Source organism: Thunnus albacares, chromosome 22 (assembly GCF_914725855.1).
Source record: "Thunnus albacares chromosome 22, fThuAlb1.1, whole genome shotgun sequence".
NCBI classification, from domain to species: Eukaryota; Metazoa; Chordata; class Actinopteri; order Scombriformes; family Scombridae; genus Thunnus; species Thunnus albacares.
In genome coordinates this window covers 15300230-15321559 of record NC_058127.1, presented here as the reverse complement: position 1 = coordinate 15321559, position 21330 = coordinate 15300230, and the positions used below count along the sequence as shown (strand labels likewise).

General features: G+C 38.9%; 2 protein-coding genes across 2 annotated transcripts in view; both read right to left on the bottom strand.

Annotated features, from left to right (window-relative positions):
- Nucleotides 1-11990, bottom strand: part of LOC122973919 (glucosidase 2 subunit beta-like) — a 138101-nt gene extending 126111 nt beyond the window's left edge. Inside the window, exons 1-5 of the mRNA XM_044341718.1 lie at nt 11782-11990; nt 11274-11390; nt 9060-9155; nt 7392-7449; nt 6280-6397 (exon numbers count right to left, since the gene is read on the bottom strand). Coding sequence (XP_044197653.1) covers nt 6280-6397; nt 7392-7449; nt 9060-9155; nt 11274-11390; nt 11782-11863 — 471 coding nt within the window. The 5' untranslated portion in view covers nt 11864-11990. The remainder of the gene's footprint in view (nt 1-6279; nt 6398-7391; nt 7450-9059; nt 9156-11273; nt 11391-11781) is intronic.
- Nucleotides 11991-13128: 1138 nt separating this feature from the next.
- On the bottom strand, nt 13129-14948 carry LOC122973687 (doublesex- and mab-3-related transcription factor A1-like). The gene is made up of 2 exons (XM_044341396.1): nt 14353-14948; nt 13129-14105 (listed from the first exon to the last, which is right to left on the bottom strand). Exons 1-2 carry the CDS (start codon nt 14828-14830, stop codon nt 13315-13317), a joined length of 1269 nt encoding a protein of 422 aa, XP_044197331.1. The 5' UTR covers nt 14831-14948; the 3' UTR covers nt 13129-13314.
- Between the last annotated feature and the right edge of the window lie 6382 nt (nt 14949-21330).

Genomic DNA, 21330 nt, shown 5'->3' with positions numbered 1-21330 from the left:
AATTATTAAAGAAATTAAATTCAGTTCATTGTTATGCAATCTAAAGTCATTACTGTGAAATGTCATTCATTTTCATTTCATTACAGAAATTTTAATTTCAAAGTGTCCTTTTTCAAATGTCTGGTTTCATTTTCATAATAGTTAGCAGTACAGTACAATAACTTATTTCCCCTTTTCTTTAGCTTAACAAGGCTACACATGCTACTCAACTAGCCAGGTAACTAGCTTGGATATATTGCTCAGCATTTAAGTAAAGTACAGCTGCTAGCTGGTTGATTCAGTGTTTCTAAAGGTGCATTATATGGTAAATGGAGTGATTTTGGACTCAGAGTCTTTCTTGGGTAGTTATAGCCAACTTGTTCTAGCTAGCTTTGCTGGCAGTTGGTTAGCCCACTGGGAGGGTGAGGGCACTGATGACCACTCTCATTAAAAGTGACATTATGAAATAAAAAGTGTAATTTGGAACGATGGCATTATGAAGTAAGTACATTTTTGTAATTTGCTTTGGGGTTTTTGTTTGTTTATGGAGTGTTTGGCACTTTTCAAACTCTTACAAAGTTGTATAGTTTGGGGTAACACTTCAGATTAGCTCAGACTATTAAGACTCAGACTACTAAAATTAGAATAGGTAGTTAAAAATTACCTACAGTATGAATTCTTAAATTCACAGATGGTTATTCTCTCACTTAACATTTTGTTCACTTGTACCTACATGTATATATTTCGACATATTGTACTGGTACACCATCAGTACATAAATTACACTGTCAATTGGAAATAATTAGGCTGTACATCGTCAGTTTGGACAGGAAGTCACTCTAATATCCTCTGTCATTCTGACACAGTTCAGACTAAGCTATGTTAAGTAGGGAAAAAAACATTTTTAAAAGGACTGAAGACTAACAAATACTGCACACTATTTCCTCCTATAAAATGTACTCTTAGAGCAGGGCAATCAACAGAAAAATAATCACAAACCTCTGAAAAGAGGATTTTATTGAATACCAATTTGTATTCAATTAACAGCAGCATTCCTACTTCTGCTGGTTCTAGGGCACATAGTGCTGACATGCTACACTCAGCTTTCATTGTGTAAATTCTTCTAATGTGATTAAAAAGTTTTCTAGGGTAGCGTTTCTTTAACAGCAGATTCTTCTTTAACCCTTGAACCACAGGAAGAGTTCACTCTCGAGTCATTGTTTAAGGTTTCCGAGACGAGGCCCCTGAGGTAACCCTGCCATATCAACAGAGACGCACTGAGAGAAGAGGATCACAATGTGCGGCGGGGCTCCGAGCGCTGGGTGACACTTCAGCCTCGATCTGTCAATCAGCCGCCACAGAAAAGAACATGGAAAAAAAAAGAGAACAGAACAGAAAAGAAGAGTGCAGAGTACACACTCAGAGACCATCAGCTGGCAAATCAGGCATGTGTAAATGTGTGTGTATGACAAAAGTGGCCTTCAGTCAAAATTCCTGTTGTCAAATCAGTGGTATCTCTTTAACTGTATCTTCCAATACAAGCCATACATGTTTGAGCCAAGCTTAACATTCTTGAAATGCATTTTCTACACATACACACATTGCAACAAAGTGCTTAGAAATAACTTGAAATAAAATTATTTCCCACAAAGTCAATGTACAAAATAACACAAGGAATGGAGGGCAACCAGAAGTGTAAAATGTGCAGTTGCAACATTTTTTGGTTGCCGATGAGTCCATCAGAATCCCAACTAAATATTTTCAATAACCATAACTACATGAACAATACTCTGGTCTTGCAATGTTCAGTTTTCTATTACTAATGCACTAATAAAAAGGAAAGTTATCTTGCAACATGTGGTATATGAGCCACACTTGACCATCAAACAATGGAGGAAGGGCTACTTGTAGTTCCTAAAGCACAATGATGCATTAAGTAATGAGTCCACTGAACTGGAAAATATACCTTACAAACATCTAAAGAGACCATCAGCTGCAAAACTTACCAATTTAATTTGCACCAAACTCCAGGGCTCCAGTTTCTAATTTGGCCTAGTGCTTGTTGAACTAAATGTGCAAGTGGAGAGCCGAGGAAGAACTGTGAAGTAGTGTCTGCTTATCTTGAAGCTTTGTAAAGGACCATGTTGATTCAAAATGGGTTTCATCACTCAGGTACTTGTTTACTTGTGCTGACATACCCCCAACTATTTACTGCTTACTGCTTTCGAGTGATTGTAAATGAAGCACAATTACAGCTGAAATCCTTAAGAGATACAATAAAATGCAAAGTTCATAGCAGGAGAAGAGTATGATGATGTTTACAGGTTACAGATGACGGCACAAACTGGAATTGAGACACGATACATTTTGAATATAACTATAATCTACATGTATGTTTGCTACGCTGAAATGGGAGGACAAAAAACTATTCTCAATCTTAATGGCTAAGGGGAGAAATTATAAAATAGCACACACTAATAAACAGTGATACAAGTAGAGTAAATGGCTGAAATGCTTTATGACAGTTCTCAGACCTAGAAAACAGTCAACATTTTATGTTGACAAGGTAAAAACTAACTGCAGAGCCAGCTAAGGTCGGTGTTGGAAACCGCACAGCAGACACCTGTAGCAGCAGGTGCCGTGAACGTGTATGGTCAAAGCAGTATCATAGAGCACAAGCTGCTCATTTAGACCAACATTTCTCTATTCTCTTTCTTTGATATTTTCTTTTTCCCCCAGCTGGTCGGATCATACAGAGGGCCGCAAAACTAATACGCGAGGAATGAATCCAGGCTTTTTCAACACTTTCTTGGGATCATCAGTATGGTTCAATATTTGCAGGCGGAATGGATTCTTGGTTTTCTATGTGGAGAGACATGTTACTATTTGCATTAGTGACTCTATTCTTAAATGGATAAAACCAGCTATATCTGTGCTGTGGGACAATTATTCCCAGATAGGGAACTTTTCTTATGTTTGAATGAACTGATATTTTTTTCCCTTCTGCCTGGGTTAAATATAAAATGGTTTAATTTAAAAACTCTTGCACAGTTATGATAGGTAATGTGTTTTGCAGAAGACTGTGGACTTAATTTAAGTATAATACGCCAGAATGGATCGATGTATGAATTTTGTTTGGATTTAAAAAGACTAAGGAGTGCCAATAGAAATATTTGTTACAGCTCATATACTTTTTGTCCTTCTTTTTTCTTTCTTTCTCTTTTGTTGATTTTCCTGAGGTTTTTTTTTATATATACCATATGAGGTTTAAGAGACATCCCAGTTAAAGGTTAATTGGGATAACTTTTTCTAGCCAGTCAGAGTTACAAGACTAATTCCTTCCAGTACCTGCTGTAGCCAGAAGTTGTGTAATCAGAGGGGGGTTATATTGTCTGAGGGGAACAGACATATTAAGGGACTTAATGGGTTTTGTTAAGGGTTATGTGTGTATTATATTTTGGATTTATTTTTGTAATGTGCTTCTCTCAAAATTAGAAAATGTCTCTCTCAAGGGAAAGGTCCTTAAAGGGTAATTCTGGTATTTTTCAACTTATTTTCCCATCAGTTGGGGTCTAAGTGACTAATGGGGACAAACATTTTTGGAATTAGTCCAGAGTATTTAAAGCATTTATTATGAATTTATACCCTACGGACCCAAATATAAAAGAGGGCCAATATGTGCTAATCAACATGTGTATTTTGCAAGCAAAGACGCTGATAGCCCTTAACTGGAAAAGTTGAAATAAACCATCTAGTGGATCAAGGAGATGGCGTCTTGTATGGCATTAGAAAATATAACATATATACTGAAAAACAAACAGGAAGCATTTAAGGAGATCCCTTAGTACAGTTTCTTAAAAGGGAAGAGACAGGAGTTTCATTGGCAGATATGGATCATTCTGAACCCTAAGAGGGACAATTCATGTATAGAGATGTAAAAGATGTAACAAAATAGCATTAACATAACATTAAAACTGACATGCATTTATTAGATATAGTATATCTATGTATCTATATATATATATATATATATATATATATATATATACATAAATTCTATGTTACCAGTAGTCTGTATTGTTTTGCCTGGAGGAGTGTGAGGGGAGGGTTGGTGTGGGTGCAATTAACGGGATAATATGATATGGTTCACGCTGTATTTATTTGTTTTACTTTTATAATTCCTTTTTTTCTTTGTCCCATGTCTATTTATGTTTAAAACAGCAATTTAAAAATATTCTCAAAAAAAAAAAAAATTTTTCAAAGCACAGCACATATAGAAGTAAATTAACCTCAACATCCATATCAATCAAGTACGTTAGTGAGAAAGCAACATAATAACACTAGTGCACAAGTAGCCGAGGTGAAAAGTTAATTAAATCTATTGAGAATAATTGAAACTATATTTTCACACAACAGCTAGAAAAGAAGCATACTGGTACATTTTCATGATAATTTTAGGGGTATTCTGACTGGTTGCTGTCAACAACACAAGACAGAGAAGAGAGAGAAAAATGAGAAGTAGCAAAGTCTGCTGGTCAAATTCAAACCCAGGTAATTGCAATGAAACTGCACCCAAATAATCTTATAGAGTCTGCATAATTATTACATTTCAGAACAAACTATTGTACATCTCCCACTAGTCCACTGTGCATACTGCATGACACTATCACTGTCACTGTCAGCACATAGGTTACAGATACATCATTTTTGTAACATAATTTGAATAATCAATTAGTCAATCAACAGAAAATAAATCGGCAACTATTTTGATATTCAAATACTCATTTTTAATGAAAAATGCCAAACATTTGCTGTTTGCTTCTCAAATGTGGGGTTTTTAAGCTTTTTTGTGTCATACATGATAGTGAACTGATTATCTTTGGATTGTTGGTCAGACAAAGCAAGACATTAGAAAACATCACCTTGGGATATTATAAATTATAGACAAAACAATGAATCAATTAATCAAGGAATTAATTTTTAGTTGCAGCCTTGTATTTTTGGGCCATTAACTATACCAAACCAAAAGGTCTGACATTTACACCAGACTAGGCCCAGCTGATACTGGATTTTTGGGGCCAATGCCGATAACAATATTAGGGAGTAAAAACATTCCATTATTGATATATCATCTGATGATCTTATATATACAGAATATACATAGACGCACATTTTTGGCAATGATCCCTCAAATGTGGTTATCAAAAACGTGTGACAAAGATATGTGAGGGAGGCATGATATTTTACAGTTTAACAATAAACTTTATTGTATAAAATGACATCAGTGCACTGAAATAGTAAAATCCACTGGGAATTTAATAATTATAAATAACTATAAATAAAAAAACACACCAAAAAAACATACTATGTAAGTATATATTAAACTTGAATTAAGAAAAAGGATCAAATATACATGAAATGCTGCCTATATAACTTAAATATATATACATACATACATACATACATATGTGTGTGTGTGTGTATATACACACATATATATCGGCACATATTGGACAACATATTCACCGATACTGAAATATCTGTGATAGGCCAATATCGGCTGATAATATCAGCTGACTGATATAGCGGTCGGGCTCTACTCTAGCTCTAATACCCAAGGAAAGTTGTGAAAATACAGTCATAAAGAGATGAGAGAGGTTGAAAGAAGTCATAAGTTGCGAAAGAGGCTGTCTCTCAAGATCTCAGCAGAGGTGTTTTCCCTAATACATTATTGACATAGTTAACATAGGATCAATTATCAAACTACTCCGAAATCGGTTCCATATCATTTCAATTAAATTATTGGACATTATCGTGCATTTAGAGGTTTTTTAGAATGACTGATTTTATGTTGTATAAAAGGGTTCAATTATTATACAGTATAAATGGAATCACAAGGTGCATGTCCTGAGTTGGGGTTTTGTTTTTAGTGTGGAAAAGTGCTAAATATTCATTTAACCATTTGCATCGTGGCAGGTTTACGCTACTTACGCATCAAACTTGTGATGTCTCCATTTGGCAACAATGTAAGGTCACTTGTTTTCTCCTGATCCAGGGATTAAGTTGAAATATATAGGCCGTCATACACTATATATAGACCGCTTAATGATTCCTGTGTATATGTTGTGGAGGTCAAACTAAGCACAGTTTGAACAGCAGTCAAAAACCTATGGGTGAACGTCATTGGTTGTCAAACAACAGGAACAGGAAAAAAACTTCTGAGGGAAAAGCCCTGATGACTGTCCTCTGTTACTACTACATGCCATAAGGTAGTAGTTACTTTAGCAGAATACAGTGTACCTGTTTCTCCCTCCAGAGCAGCACTCCCTCCTCAATCAGTTGCTGCTTGAGTCGCAAACCCTCGTCCAAGGTCCTCATCTGGCCCTCCACATACTCTCTTTCTCTCTGTCCCAGATTCCTGGAGGAGAGAGCGAGTGGGAGAGGGAGAGAGAGGATGCACAGTCCCATCATTACTGAGAAAACATGGGCCACCCCTGCTATGGTCACCGACTTGGCGGAATCCAATTTTTTAAGGGCCCACAATGCAGCAGGAATCCAAATGGGAAAATAGAAGAGTAAATAAGATGGGGGCTGATGCTCTGTGGCTGAACTAAATTGTTTTTGAAGTCGGGCAAACACAATATGAGTGTGGACCTTGTGAAAACATAATGAGATATACTCTGCTTGTATGCGGTTTTGAGGCGAATGGCAGTGAATGAAATAATAGAGGACTGTCAACAAAAGAAGTGGGTTACTGTCTTAGAAGTTACATTTACACAGCATCAAAGTATGGTCAAGTCTTTGCAGTGTAGCTCAGAGAAGGTGGTAAATATGACCCAGCAAGGTCTGAGTTGGTATCAATATTTTTTTCACAGACCTCACATCTATGCAGTATGTAATTCATATCCAGTAGGAACTACATTATCTGCGTGAAAATCGCCTCTGTACAATTTACAATTGGGGGGGAGGGAGGGGGGTTGTAATGCGATGGTGAGTCAGATCTGTCTTTATCATGGATGAACTCTTCAAAGCAATTTTGTGATGCATATACATTGCAAGAGAAAGTCTGAACTATCAAGTGTTCAATCATAGTGACACCATGCCCCCTGGTGGCACAATGAATGAGTCACTATCACATGGTTGCAGCTAAATTGAACAGTCTATCACACTGTTGCTATGATATATGGCATCATTTTAACACATGGATAAAAGAAAATCTGCATTTTTTTTTTTATCAAATTGCCCCCCAAAATGCACTGTTTGATATATTTCCCATATAGAACAGACTGGCTAAAAGTCTTTTTTGCATTCAAGATTCTTATAGCAATAAATAGGCCTTATACCCTCAGTTGATTAAAAATCTGCATGTGTTATTTTTATAAATATTGAATCTCAGTTTTCATTCAACTGACCAGCAAGAGTTCTGGCAGTGAGCGTGGCTGTTGTATTCATCTGAGGCGTCGCAGCAATCTGGCAAGAAACACAGGAGAAAAACCAATCCAATGCACATAGAGGAGAACAGAGGAGCATACAACATATCAACAAGGAGAGGTGAACAATATGTCTTTATTCTAAACACGTATGCTGTGGTCGATACATGATTTGGACCGTACAAATAAAGACAGAGTAAAGTTAAAAAGAAATAAAAACACATAATCATCAATTATGAATAATTCATTTTGAGGTACTTTTTTGACTACTAGAGCCTTTGATTTCTGACAAACAGCACATTATTTTATTTTGTCACATAAACTGAATTATTCAAAGAGAAGAACATTAATCTGCAACTGTTAGATGTTCGTTTTGGTTGGAAAAAACAAGACATTTGAAGACATTTTCTTGTATTTTATGACATTTTATAGGCAAAACATAATGAATATGAAATAATCGTTAATGCAGCCTAAATTAAAATATCTTTAAAATGATCCAGTGATTGCACAAAACAAACACAAATGTTTATTCTCTTTAGTACGGATACTGTTGAACTAGCCTGTCACTTTTCATCCTTGAAAGATGAAGATTAGATCTTGTGTCTACATGATATCTCTCTCTGGTTCAGATGAGGCCTCGTGAGATCAGCCACTTATAAGATAAACTGCATGGTGTTTTGTAAGTGCTCAGATCTGGTTTTTACTCAGATGTATCACCCAAGAGAGTAGGCACAGTGTGAAATTTCTCAATTATCCAAGAACCCCATTGGTGACCGCTAGAACAAGAGCATTACAGCCCAGAAAAAGGAAGCCAATGGAAATCTCTCGACAACCAGTCGAAGAGGAAAAGAGAAGATGTATTAGCGATTAAGTGGCTCCGTTCAAGGCAGGGGAGGTATTAGAAGACAAGTGGGAGTAGAAAAAAAAAGGAGGGAGGAGAGACTTTGAGAAATATTCCCCGACTGCTCTTTCATTCTTCAGTCTTTTAGTTTTTTTTTTTAAACCCAAGATGGTTGCATGCTGTCTAATGCTCCTGAAAGCGCTGGTGACAGAGGAGATGTCGACAGCGGGATGTATTGATTTTATCCAAACCGGAGAGCTACCGGAGAACAAACGTGGACGAGAAAAGGGGGGGCCGAAAAACTATCTGATTATGCATTGGGTGTGGCAGACTTTATCAGAAAGAATGGAGAAAAGCCTTGAGGGAAAAAAGCCAGGTTGTTGTGGAGTGACCGTGTGTAGCTATACCAACAGGTCACTTTTCTGACATCATGTAAAACACGTCTGCAAAAACACACAAACTGGGAAAAGCAAACAGGACAACTTCTTACCCAATGAAATGAGAACTTATTTTGATAAAAACCCTCAAAACTACCTACGTATGAAGTGCATAAGCTGTTAGAGCACATTCAGCATCAAACCATTCCACCAACAATCCTGAACAAACAACTATTCATTTTCTGCAAGAATAAACTTGTTCATCATTATGGCGCTTTGAGTGTCGCCCTTGTTGTCCTTGAAAAACGCTAAGGCAGAAAAACATTGTTAATCCATTGCCTCACTTCAAAAAGGTTTTGTAAAGTAAGGTTATTAAAGCCTCCTCTCAAGAAAAGTCAAATCTCCTTTATAAGGTAATATAAAAAGCCTTACCACAGATGCCATCATTGACTCGCGATGACGGGATGTAGTGTGGGCGGAAACCCAGATTGGTGCAGTAGAATCGGCCACGAGGACAGGCTGAGGTGCCTACATGGGCCCAGGAGCAGAAATCAGTACTGCATAATAAACTGACATTCAGACACAAATGAAACTAATCAAAACTATTTATAACAGGGGTCACTACAGCCAGTTAGTGACGAGTGCAACACGTCTGTTTTCAATCTCTTAACAGGCACTGGTGCAAATAATGTTGTCCTTTTGTTTTTGGTTTTTTTCAATCAACCAGTCTGCATTTTCACTAGTTTAAGAGTCAAAAATTGGTGTGTTTTAAAGCCTTGTATGTTACTGGTGGCTATTTAAAGCTGCTTACACCAGCCCATAGAAGAAGTGTGTTGTTCACTACCTTGTGATCCAATGGTACACTATCAACTAATCATAACCCTCTTTTTGAATAGTAATGACTGAAAAAATTGCAGAAGGAAGTATTCTTTTGCATTTTTTTTCTTTCGGGTGTGGTATAATTCAGTTTGTTACTTTTCTTCTGTAAATGCACTCATACTCAAAAGATATCACTACGTGAAAATGGGACACATCAAATCACATCAATGAGGTTCAGGGAAATTTCACCTCTATCTTTTCCTGTTTCCACTGCACTGGACTGGCTGCATCTGCTGTCGATTTTTGGGGTCAATCACTCCGAAATCTTTGTTGTGGGTAGCTAAATTTGATTTGTTAACCCTTTGCTTTCTCTGCCCCCCTTTTGTCTAGAACAAGTACAGAAGTTATTTTGGATGCTACTTATTTTACAAGCCCTATGCACTCTGGTTGCCAAGAAGATTGTTCGCTGGCTTAGAAAGTATATCTATCTGTTTGAAGGCTTTACAAAGCACAGAAGTATTTGCAGAAAGAGACCACACCACTGCCACGTTTTTAAGAAACCGAATATGTTAAGTTTTGATCATTTTTTGATTCATTTTTTTTGTTTAAATTTGCAAATTTATCTATAAATGCCTTAATATCCAGGCTCCTAAGGGATCCTAAGGGATGAGGTGCTGGTGCTCCTCATTTTACTTATGTTTCATTGGTGTTAAACTGTGTATTGTGCTGTTTTGTATGTATTTTATTGTTACTATGAATGCTGTGATACGTGGCATTGGTTCATGCTAAATACTTGCTCCTATACAAATAAACATTATATAAATAAATAAACTATTAGCAGTGCCAGTATAACATCAAGCCCTTTAGTGGACCACTGCACTGAATAATAGTTTTGCCTTTAATTTCAAACATTCTTTGTCAAGTCTTGCAAATCGTCCTTGCTCATCCTCAGCAGCATCTCAGATTTGCTCGGATTCCCTGATAAACAACAGATTACAGGGTGACAGCACTACATCATCACTGATTATTTGAGAACAGCAGATCTGGGGCGCAGAGTTGATTTTGCCAGCATTAAGTTTAATCAAAACATTTCAAATTTTGGTGCAGGAACTAGCATCATCACCTGTCATTACATATATGACTGTTTTGTATTGTTTTGATAAGCATAATCTGGGTATTTCTATTAAAAACTTGGTGCTTAATGATTCTTAATCCTTAGAATGACAGTTCTTATGGTTGAGTCAAATTTTTATTTTGAACCTGATTCTTTACTTCAAAAGATGTGTGGTTCTTCTGCAAAAATATGAAAATTAACCAAACTTCAAAAACCTCACACATACAATATATGTTCAAAAACACTGCAGTAACACTATGGCTATCCAAACTGAAAATGATAGCCAAGTTTCATTAGTCTGGACCAAAAAACTCAGGCTTTAATAGTTTTTTAGAGAGTCAGTCTGACCGGCAAAGCATCACCTGTTTTAAAATATGCCATTGTCAGATTATTGAACAGACAGTTCAGCTCATAATTCATTTTGAAAGAAGGCAAATCTACAAAATCAGCTGGGGAACTCTTTGTAATCGTATTTTATAAATGAACTGTACCACAAAAAGCAAACAGATCAAATGTGTAAACACACTTAGTGATACTGTGTCAAGCCAAGTAAGTTAATGATTAGTGTCCAGCAAACAGAAATTCTGGGTGTAGTAATTATTACCAGTGCACATTACATATGCTGAATTGATATTCCTGAAAAGCAAAGAAGTGACACAGTTAACTAACATTGATAAACAGACACCCACCCGCCCACAGACTAGCTTCTTTACCTGGTTCATCAGAGCCATCCTCACAGTCACAGTAGTCATCGTTCACCTGCTCAAAGGGGATGATTTTAGACCCATCGATGCACAGGAAGGATTTCCTCTCCCTGTAGAACCGCTTGTCTGTTACAGGATTTAAAAAAAAAAACATTGCACATTGAGGTTTGTTGACCCTGTGCTGCAGCTAGTGGTAACATGTAAACAAAAGAGGGAGTGAACTCAGTTCTTATCTACTTAAAACATTTACTTTGGATAAAAGCTCAGTGCTGTCTGTGATAAAATGCTACTGGAAGTGGAAACATATGAAATTAGTGGGTCTGATATTACTGCTGCTACCTTAAGAGAGCTTTAAATGCTGTGTACAGTTGTGACAAAGTGTCTGCAGTGACAACACCTTCATGAGTCCTTATGACATGTTGTCTGTGTTGAAGCTGCAGAGCTGTAAAAGTTAAGAGTATTATTTACAAATAGGCTATCTAGCCTTAAGCTAGCTGGTAGGGGACAGTGCACTTACAGGACGAAGATATTCCCCTTATTTTCCGCGAGTCTACGTAACCACACCAAAAGACAGCGGCGATAATAATGTGGAAACGCATGTCCGAAGGCAGTAGTGTAAAGTTTGTTCTCACATGCCGCACAAAAACCCGCTCAAACGCGTTTCAAACTCATGATATTCTCCCAACATCTAGGTTTACACAATGTCCCGGCTTCCTGAAACATGCGGTCCCGTGACGCCTCTGAGGCTTTCTATTGGTTATCATAGGAACTCAACTGACCAATCAGGAGTGAGAATGACTTCTGAGGCGGAGAAAGAAAAACACTTGTTCACATTTTTATTTTGACTTTATTTACATTTTTCAAAATGGAAAGACAACTAGTTTACAAGCTTTTTCGGCTTGTTAAAATTCTTTACATTTTATTATTTACATCTTTCCAGTTTCTTCTAGTTAATGGATGTGTGGCTACGTGCAACGGATATTAGGCTAATAATAATCAAATAATAATAATAATGCATTTACTGCACTTTTCATTCGCAGTGAATCTCAAAGTACAACACCGTTAAAAGCATGTAACACGTAACATAAAGAAGTATATTATATTGCCACAAAAGCTTGAATATGCTGCTTTCACCAGCACAGTAGATAGCAAGAACATTTTCTCAAATAAAACCAAGATGTCTTCAGAAAAGTACTAGGCAGGCGACAGGGCAGTTATTTCCATGGTAACCAAATGCGCACTGTTTGAATGCTGAACTCACCTGTGACAGGTCACATTTACGTGACTCATTCATTACACTGTAGGCTACATTATCTAGAGTTCTAGAGTTCTATTCATTCACAACACCGAAACATTTAAAGTTTGTGACGTCCCAACTATACTCACGATGGCTCCGTTCTATCAACCAATGAAAGTGTTGTAAACATAATCAATGTTATTATACTACTGTGAAGTGTCAAAATGTTCCTTTCAAAACGTTTCTATTATTTCTCTTCATTGTAACATTTCAACACTATGGCGTTTTTGCATGTCACAGATTTTATATTTTATGTATCATTAATGTTTTATAAATTCTAGAAAGGTATCAGTGTCTATCCTTATTATGACATGGAGAAGTTCTCACTAAATATGTGTTTGAAGGAGAAATCCTTGATGTCTGAAAATCCTTGATGATTTGTTTCTTATTTCCCTATGTGACTAAGGATAGATAGATAGATAGATAGATAGATAGATAGATAGATAGATAGATAGATAGATAGATAGATAGATAGATAGATAGATAGATAGATAGACATTCTTACAAAATCATGAACACAGATAAAACCAGACATCTTGCGACAGCTTTATTAATGATAAACAATCTTTACAAAATGTACACTATAAAAAACAAACACATTTGAAAAAGAAGTTGTCAAAATACAGTGATTTTAATCGGCACCTTAACTGGCACCATTCAGGCACTTAAAAAGCGAAGGCAAATCTGGAATTAGATTAACTGAAGAAATAAACCAATGAATGTGTCAATCGTTCAATTGGCACCTTTTAAATGTCATTTTTCATTGTTAAATCGCGCGTAAAGACCTGTATGGCACAGTGAGTCTTTGCTCTGAAGGTAAGAGAGGTCTCGGATCATGCCCGGGAAAGAATAGGAGTCCAAGGGCGGACGCAGTGGAAACACTGGCATCAGTCCGGATGTCATGTATGGTGACATAAAACTTGCCATTCCGCCGTTTCCAGAGGAATAGGCCAGTCGTAAGGGGCTGACACTGAGACGAGGGTTTAGCCCGTACAGGCTGTCTCCCCCGGCGGCTGTCGGTGGCATGTGGAGCGGGGAGAAGGCAGACTTGTTCCCCAGAGCACCCAGCGCTCCAGGCAATCCCACCGGAGGCCTGAGCGCGTTTGTGTGATTCGACAGTGACAAGCTATCAGAGTCAATTTTGTTCTCTTTGGAGCTCAACACCAGCTCAATTGATTTGACAATGTCACCTTTGCACGTTCTCACCATAGACTCCAGGGTGTCCCGTTTTTGATGGGGGAAGATCTTGGCCATGATATCGGTGGGGTCACGATCCAGGCTCGGGTAGTCCTTGGGTTTCTCCGACTCGCTCCCTGACTCCGGATCCGAGGAGGAAAGAGACCTCTGTGGACTCTCTGTGTGGTCTGAGCGCTGATCAAACACCGGGGATGGACTTGCTCTGTCTTCGTTGAATAAAGTGGTGTTGTCCTTGCTTGGAGACAGATCCTTCTGGTCGGATGGAGAGGGCAGTCTTGCGGTGTGGGGCGCAAAGAGGGGTCGGCCCATGAATCCGTTATAAAAGTTGTACTTGTTCAGTTTATCATCTGTAATATAGATAAAAGAAAAACAGGTGGTTCATATGTGTACGGTTCTGTCAGCATCCAAACTGTGCGTAAAATGCTTGAAACAATCCAATGTCTACGTTTAAGAAAGCATATATTTTGTTGTAACTTGAATAGCAAAACCTTAATGTGAATATCAATTAATAATTCAACAATAATGATAATAAGCCACGTGATGATGGATGAACTGTTAAAAATCCCCGGATTGACATTTTTCATTTCAACTTACCTTCTTTTGGGGTGTCTGTTCTGAAAACATCAAAACTGGGAGCTGTGGTGGCGTTACTAGTGGCTGCTGGTACCCCGGGGCCTACGGGTGACCCCTGAGGAATCCCTGCTTCCCCTCCGATAGCCGTGCCCGGGTACAAGAGCCGGAGCTCACGGGCCTCGCTCTCCTCCTGCGCCTGCTGCCTCCTCAGCGCCACCTGCGCGGCCATCACCCGCTGCCTCTCCGCAATCAGAGTGCACTTTGCGCACACGCAGTCTCTCCAGCGGCAGAAGCGCTTGTGGCCTTTCAGCGCAGACACCACACCGTGGTTCCTGCATCTGGCGCACTTGGGAGTGCGCGGGTATCCCCTCTCCAGCGCGGGGTTACAAGCCCGGAGGAAGAGAGGCGGAGGGCGCATGAGGGACGGGGGCACCTGCAAACCACCGAGCGGGTTGGCAGTGTGCCCGGCCAGGCCAAGCGGTCTGATCCTGCTGTCCATTGCCTGAGGAGAGTATAAAGTATTCTGACTGTCGAGTGCAGCTGTTCAAATTAAGTCATTCAGGTTGTTGGCCTTGTCTGAGTGACTGACGGTTTTCTACTGCCTCTGGCACCCTGAGCCAGCGCGCCTTAAGTGTCTCCTCTCCAGGTGGTTTGGCATGAAATACAACACCCTCGCCACACCCCTTTCCGCTCCAGCCTCTTATTGTAAAACCCTATCATGTTTATTTGCATCCCGGATGAATAGTGGTCTAATCTGATGCAACTGAGCCTATAGTAGTTTTAAACCATGAGGCCTGCCAAGACCAGAAACTTCTTATTTAATTGCATTTTTAATAAATGTGCTCTGCAGGAAATCACATTCAATCTAAAAATAAAGCTTTGGTTGCTTTAGGATTTATTATATTTAATATGCACCATCAGTCATAGTAGTAGATTTTTTGAATGAGGTGACAAGACAGCAGTCTTTTTTCAAAAACGGGAAGAAAGACATGTTGCCCCAGGTCAGCTAGATACAACGACCCCCTCGGTCACCCTACTGAGCAATTAATATTCACTATTAGGATGTTTTCAACACAACAATGGCCCTAATAGCCACAAAGGCAACAGGTAATTATCTACCTGGTTATTCTGTTGAACAAATTACCTTGACAAAAGACCCATCTGTCAACAAACACCCAGCTAGATTGGTGGATAAGTAATCACACCTTGTCACATGTTTCATTCATTTCACTCCATTCAGACTGGATCCAGTTACACACAACAGATTGCCTTACTGTTATTACACAGAAAACACCTTAATGTGACAAACACACACACAGGCAGTCACCAAGGGAAACACACAACTTAACCCAATGTTAGCTTGCTGTATGACAGCCACACACTGTCTCAATAATGTTCTCAACAAATTTTGCAATATGCACAGCCTGCAGTATAACCTATGTACAGTAGTACAGTATATGTGTATCCCTGTGCGAGCTGTCATGCACAAACAGACACTGGAAATGTTGACAAAAATGTTAATAATGATAGTATCCTCAACTATTAGGCATCTCCTAATCGTCTGCAGATGTAAGAGCAAGACATTAGTGGCTTCTCATTGTCTCCCTGTAGTTCTGACTCCACTAGACACCCTCTGAATAATGGATGTGGGTTAAAGAGGCAGTGGATGGAATCACTCAACCCCCTTGTGGCGTTTTACCGAGATAATGACTCCCTGAAGGGCATCTCTGAGGAAGGTCTGCTACAGCAGAGGCAAGAAAAAATTGCTTATGATATAATACACAATAATTTGATGCAGACGTTACTATTACTGGTCATTAATATTACAACTTACCACACCGGCAGACTGGTGGATGTTCAAACTTGCTAATAAAGGAAGATTTTAGAAACCAAGACTCATGAGTGACTGATGGCACTTTTACTGTTCCCTGTTTCCATTTTTACCTCTTCTCTGCACGGATGCCTGCTCCATCAGTCCCTAAGTGATGGATCTTATCAGAAGCAAGGAGCTGAAATATGCACACCTGCACACACACGATCATGCATGTACATATGCAAAGACAGTTTTTGTGTGTACTGGTGTTTGTTGTAACAAAGGCATCCCAGATAATGAGCTGCACAAAAGAGGCTTTGACAACAAATGAGCATTTGCAGAAAGATGTTCCAGACGTTATAGTCCTTTGCAGATAGGGGTTGGTACAGACTCACTCCAGCTGCGCAGGATACCACGGACATGAATATAATCTGAAATGCATCCATGAACACAGTGCGTGTGCTAAAAACACAAATAAATGCCAGTGATGCAGATGCAATGTTGACGCACACGCAGCTTTTATCATGTCATCCACTGTGAAGTGGAATTTGACGTTTGGATTTGCGGCTGGCAAGTTTATCCAGGTACATTTAGCTGCTGTCACCTGGCTTTCCTTATAATAGTAGGTGGTTTACTGTATTGAATGGAGGGGGGATAGGAGTAGTATGGTGTCAAAAACCCTGAGTAAATGTGTGTTACTTTATACTGAGCTCTTGGAAAGGCTCAATTTCAGTCTTCATTTTCTATTTACCCTGAGGAGGCGAAAAGGGGGACAAAAAACAGCTGTTTTGGGAAAGCTTCTATAAATTGGATTAATGGGTGTTATATTTACTCATTTACTGCCTCTTCGGTTTGTCTCTGGATCACAGGATTACTTAAAGGTACAGTGTGTAGTATTAAGTGGCATCTAGCGGAACAGACTTGGCAGAAATGGAATATAATGTTCATAAGTATGTTTTAATCATGTATAATCACCTAATAATAAGAATTGTTGTGTTTTCGTTAGCTTAGAATGAGCCCTTTATATCTGCATAGGGAGCGGGTCCTCTTCCACGGAGTCGACCATGTTGCGCCTCCATGTTTCTACAGTAGCCCAGAACAGACAAACCAAACTTTGGCTCCAGAAAGGGCTTTTTGCATTTTTCGTGAGTTTCACGGCTAGTGTAGGTTCTCCTACACACTTGGAAGGGGAGGGGGAGGGGTATTCAGTTGGCTGCAATCCGCAAACCTCACCACTAGATGCCACTAAATCCTACACACTGGTCCTTTAAGGCCAAAGCTGGTTGTTAAAATGCCTTCAAACCATAACAGTTTCACCTTGAGACAAAGTAATTTCTCAACTACCATTTGATTAGAATGTAATGCACAGAACAACTAGTATACACAACTTTGCATTTTAACCTTTAGTCCAGTTCTGTGGTTTGCGAGAAAAAAAGAACACAATCTGCTTTTAGAATTTTTCAACCCTCGCTCCCAATACTGAGCAGAACGAAGGGATTAGCAGGGATAAGTGCAGTTAGAGTAGATAAGGCTAGACAGTGTCTTAATTGTGTTCTTAACAGATCTGCCCATGTCAGATATGGTGTTTCATCACAGCCATGTGCCTCCTAGGACAGGGCTTTATCAGTCCAGCTTCTTATCTGAAGCAAGGTGGCTGCTAATCTACTCACAAATCTCACAAAACCTGATTATGTCTCCCACTGTCAGAGAGATGGAGCGAGAGAGGGAGGGCGGGGTGAGGTAAGAAGGGAGGGCAGAAAGGAACTCATCATTAAACAGTAAATCATGGCATCTGGGCTAATGTGTTTTTTCTTGTAAAGTATATATTGTACATTCTGTTTTCATATGAGAATACACTCTTACACTATCTCTATATCCTCCCATGGTTATTTGGATCTTGTGCCACAGCTGCATGTTCTCTGATGCACAATGGATGAAATCATGTCACGTCAGGTCATGTTATTGTTGCTAACTGAAATACAGAAGCTGACGAAACCATCACATGACATGACTTTGACATGGAAACATTTCAGCGCCTTAAGTTTCAAGACTGCAAGCATTGTTTCTGACAAATACAGCACTCAAATTACAACAAATTCCCCCCTCTTTCAGTGTGCAGAAGGGTCTTGACCTTTGTGTGTTTACTCTCTCATCTGTCACTTCGCACCCTTGTCATTTAAGTGCCACACAGTAGCCTCCACTTTACTATTGACGGGTGAGTGGCCACCAATGATGGTCAGGTTTTTTTAGTGTGATCAGTTGTTTCACACATTCAAAAAAGATCCTTTTCTTTTTTAATGAAGATTAGTTTCTCCCGACTGTTGCACTTTTATGTCACTGACATTTTTTTTTCGTATTAAAGCACGGTGCAAAAAAAAAAAAAAAAACTGAGTAAACTGATTTGTGTTCCATGTGACGTGTGTGGCCTCAGTGGAGTTCAGCAAGCAACTTTGCTTTTAGTAGAGCTTTCAAGATCATTTCCTCTGTTTTTATTTTTGTGCCAGGGGATGTTGACTGTTGCTGTGCTGTTGGACTTGGTGTCTCTGTTTACAACGCCTGGAGCATACGCTATGCCTTTGCCAGCATCCTACAGAAAAAAACATCCTCACACAACTTTCTCTGGAGATCAGACTACTAGGTTGCTTTGAGGTGTAAAAATTCATGTTGAAATATGTCGGTCTAGAGATTTGTTCCAAAATAAATTCTTCATGACCTTTGACAAACAGGTGACATCTTCAAAATCATTGAACTACAGTTTTGAAGTACTTGTATTTGGATTTTGGGGGGTGAAATACTGTTATTTTTTATCTGACAGCTATAGTTACTACTTACAATATTGATTGTCTTTTTATATGCAAAACATGTGATGAATTCAGACAATATAATATGATGCTACACATGAAACTACCTAAAAATATATGGCAGCAGTATAGTAGTGTGTGCTAATATAGTAGCACTACCTTTGTGTGCTATATCCGAAGCTGGAGTTAGCAGGCTATTAGCCTAGCTGAACATAAAGACTGGAAGCAGGGCTTAACAGCTGGAACAGCTCTTTTCAAAGCTTAATTTTCGCCCACTAACACCTCTAAAGCTTACTAAGTACATGTTACATCTTGTGTGTTGAATATGGACAAAAGCAGAAATGTAAAAGCAACAATAACAAGCAAAATAGTGGTGTTGAACTATTAATTTGACAAATATTTAGCATAATACAGTATGTAGCATAAAAGTTTGCATATATACATGTGAGTGGTATCAACCTTCTCATCTAAAAAGTGTTTTCACATTGTGGAAATGTTACTTTTACTTAAGTACAGGATCATCCACCACCACTGGTTGGTAAAAAGCTGTGATAATATTATTTTGCTCCTCTTTTAGCAATGAGGGTGAATGAAAATTCTGCTAGTAAATGTGTTACACCTAAAATTTATATGGGCCCATGCAGAGAGGAAGGGAATCATCCATATTACTCTTGTACACACCTGTGCATTTGAATACAACAGACAATAGATGTTCCTCTGATTCCTTGCTTCTCCCCTTGGACTCTATATTCTGCTATCTTTTGCCATCTTCTTGTCCTCTATTCAATATTCCTGCGTTTACTCTCTTTTTCCTCTCCTCACACCTTTATTGGTGGTCTGAGTCTGGTAGGTATCCATCAGGGCCCCTCACTTAGCCCGGCAATGCCTCAGTGCCAGTGAACAATGGTGAGCCAAAGACAGCCAGGTTTGCTCATGAGCTCTGGGTTTGTATGTGTGTGTGTATATGTGTGGGTGTGGGTGTGAGTGTGGGTGGGTTTTGTGTGCACCCATGTGTACTAGTTTTAATCATGCATATTACATCTGCATCAACATGGTGCATCTATAAGGAAATGCAGGTTCACTTGTATATACCGGTTCACTGTGTTTTGTGTGTGTTTTGTATGCATTTAAGTGCTTCAAGTGCTAATGATAAGTGTGTGTGTCTGTGGGTAGGGAACATTAGTACCTTGAAAGGTTCTGGTCAGGTGCCAGTGAATGCAACCTTCAGTGTCTAAACAGGTTAGGATTGAACCCGAGAGTTTCCTCGTTCTGCACTTACTCTGACTACACTCCTTATTTGTTTCCTGTCAAAAACGCTTCTTCATTTAACGATACACTTACAAGGAGAGCTTTGCAGCTCAACAATGCATAACTTAGTGGCAGATGAATACAACCCTCTGTGAAGGATTTGAAGAATCAGGTTTCTAAATGTGGAGACGTTTTTTCATAAAAATGTGACACTAGACAGAGAGCCAAAGAAAACATAAACGAGTTAATAAATGCGCTATGATAGACGCAGCTTGGGAAAGAATCCTCTGTTTGTACTTTGCAAATATGAACACACACCTTAGAATCTGTCTGTGCTTTCTAAAACTGTAAAGTTACATAGGTTTAAAAAGAGCTATAAGTAGTATTGCATTGATAATTTCAGATTAATTACAAAACATTAGCTTGTCACTGAGATAAAAAGCACTCTGGTCGATGCACATGCATACAAAAAACTGCTAGTGAAACAGAGTCTTCCTTCTCTTTCTCATATATAAACAGGCAAACAATCAGACCTCCAAAGCGTTGTTTGCTGGGTCTCGAGTGAAAGGATCTGTCGTCATCCTAATGGCAGAGGATTCTAGTTCATTTCTATTTGCTGAAGAGATTTCCTCCAGCTGTGATGGGCTTCAAATGTCTTTAGGATCAGATTAGGAGGCAGTAAAAATCCTCCCACTACGCTAAATCTGATGTCAGTTGTTGAAAAAGTTAGAACATGGGAGAACATTTTGCATTGAAGAACAAATTCAAAGATGACTTAAGGAATGCTTATTTTGGAAGCAAAATATGTATATGTGCTAAATGTGTGTTGCTGTTGCAGTACTTGACTTCTCATACAGTAGATCTATGATCATTTACAGTTTCAGCATTGCAATGCCAGCAGACCACACTAAAACAACCTTTAACATGTCCAGATTGCAGTAACTACATTAAAAACGCAGGAGACCGTTGAGAACAGACAAAGAAAGCGGTAGGTGAAGCATTAAGAACTAGGAGAGTTTGCTATCAGATGAACAAGGAGCACAGGGAGAGACATCAGTGCTGTACATCTCTGCCAGGGTGTTATGGGAAAATATTCTAGGCTTTCAGTAACAGACAATAACAGCTTAGAAATTGTTA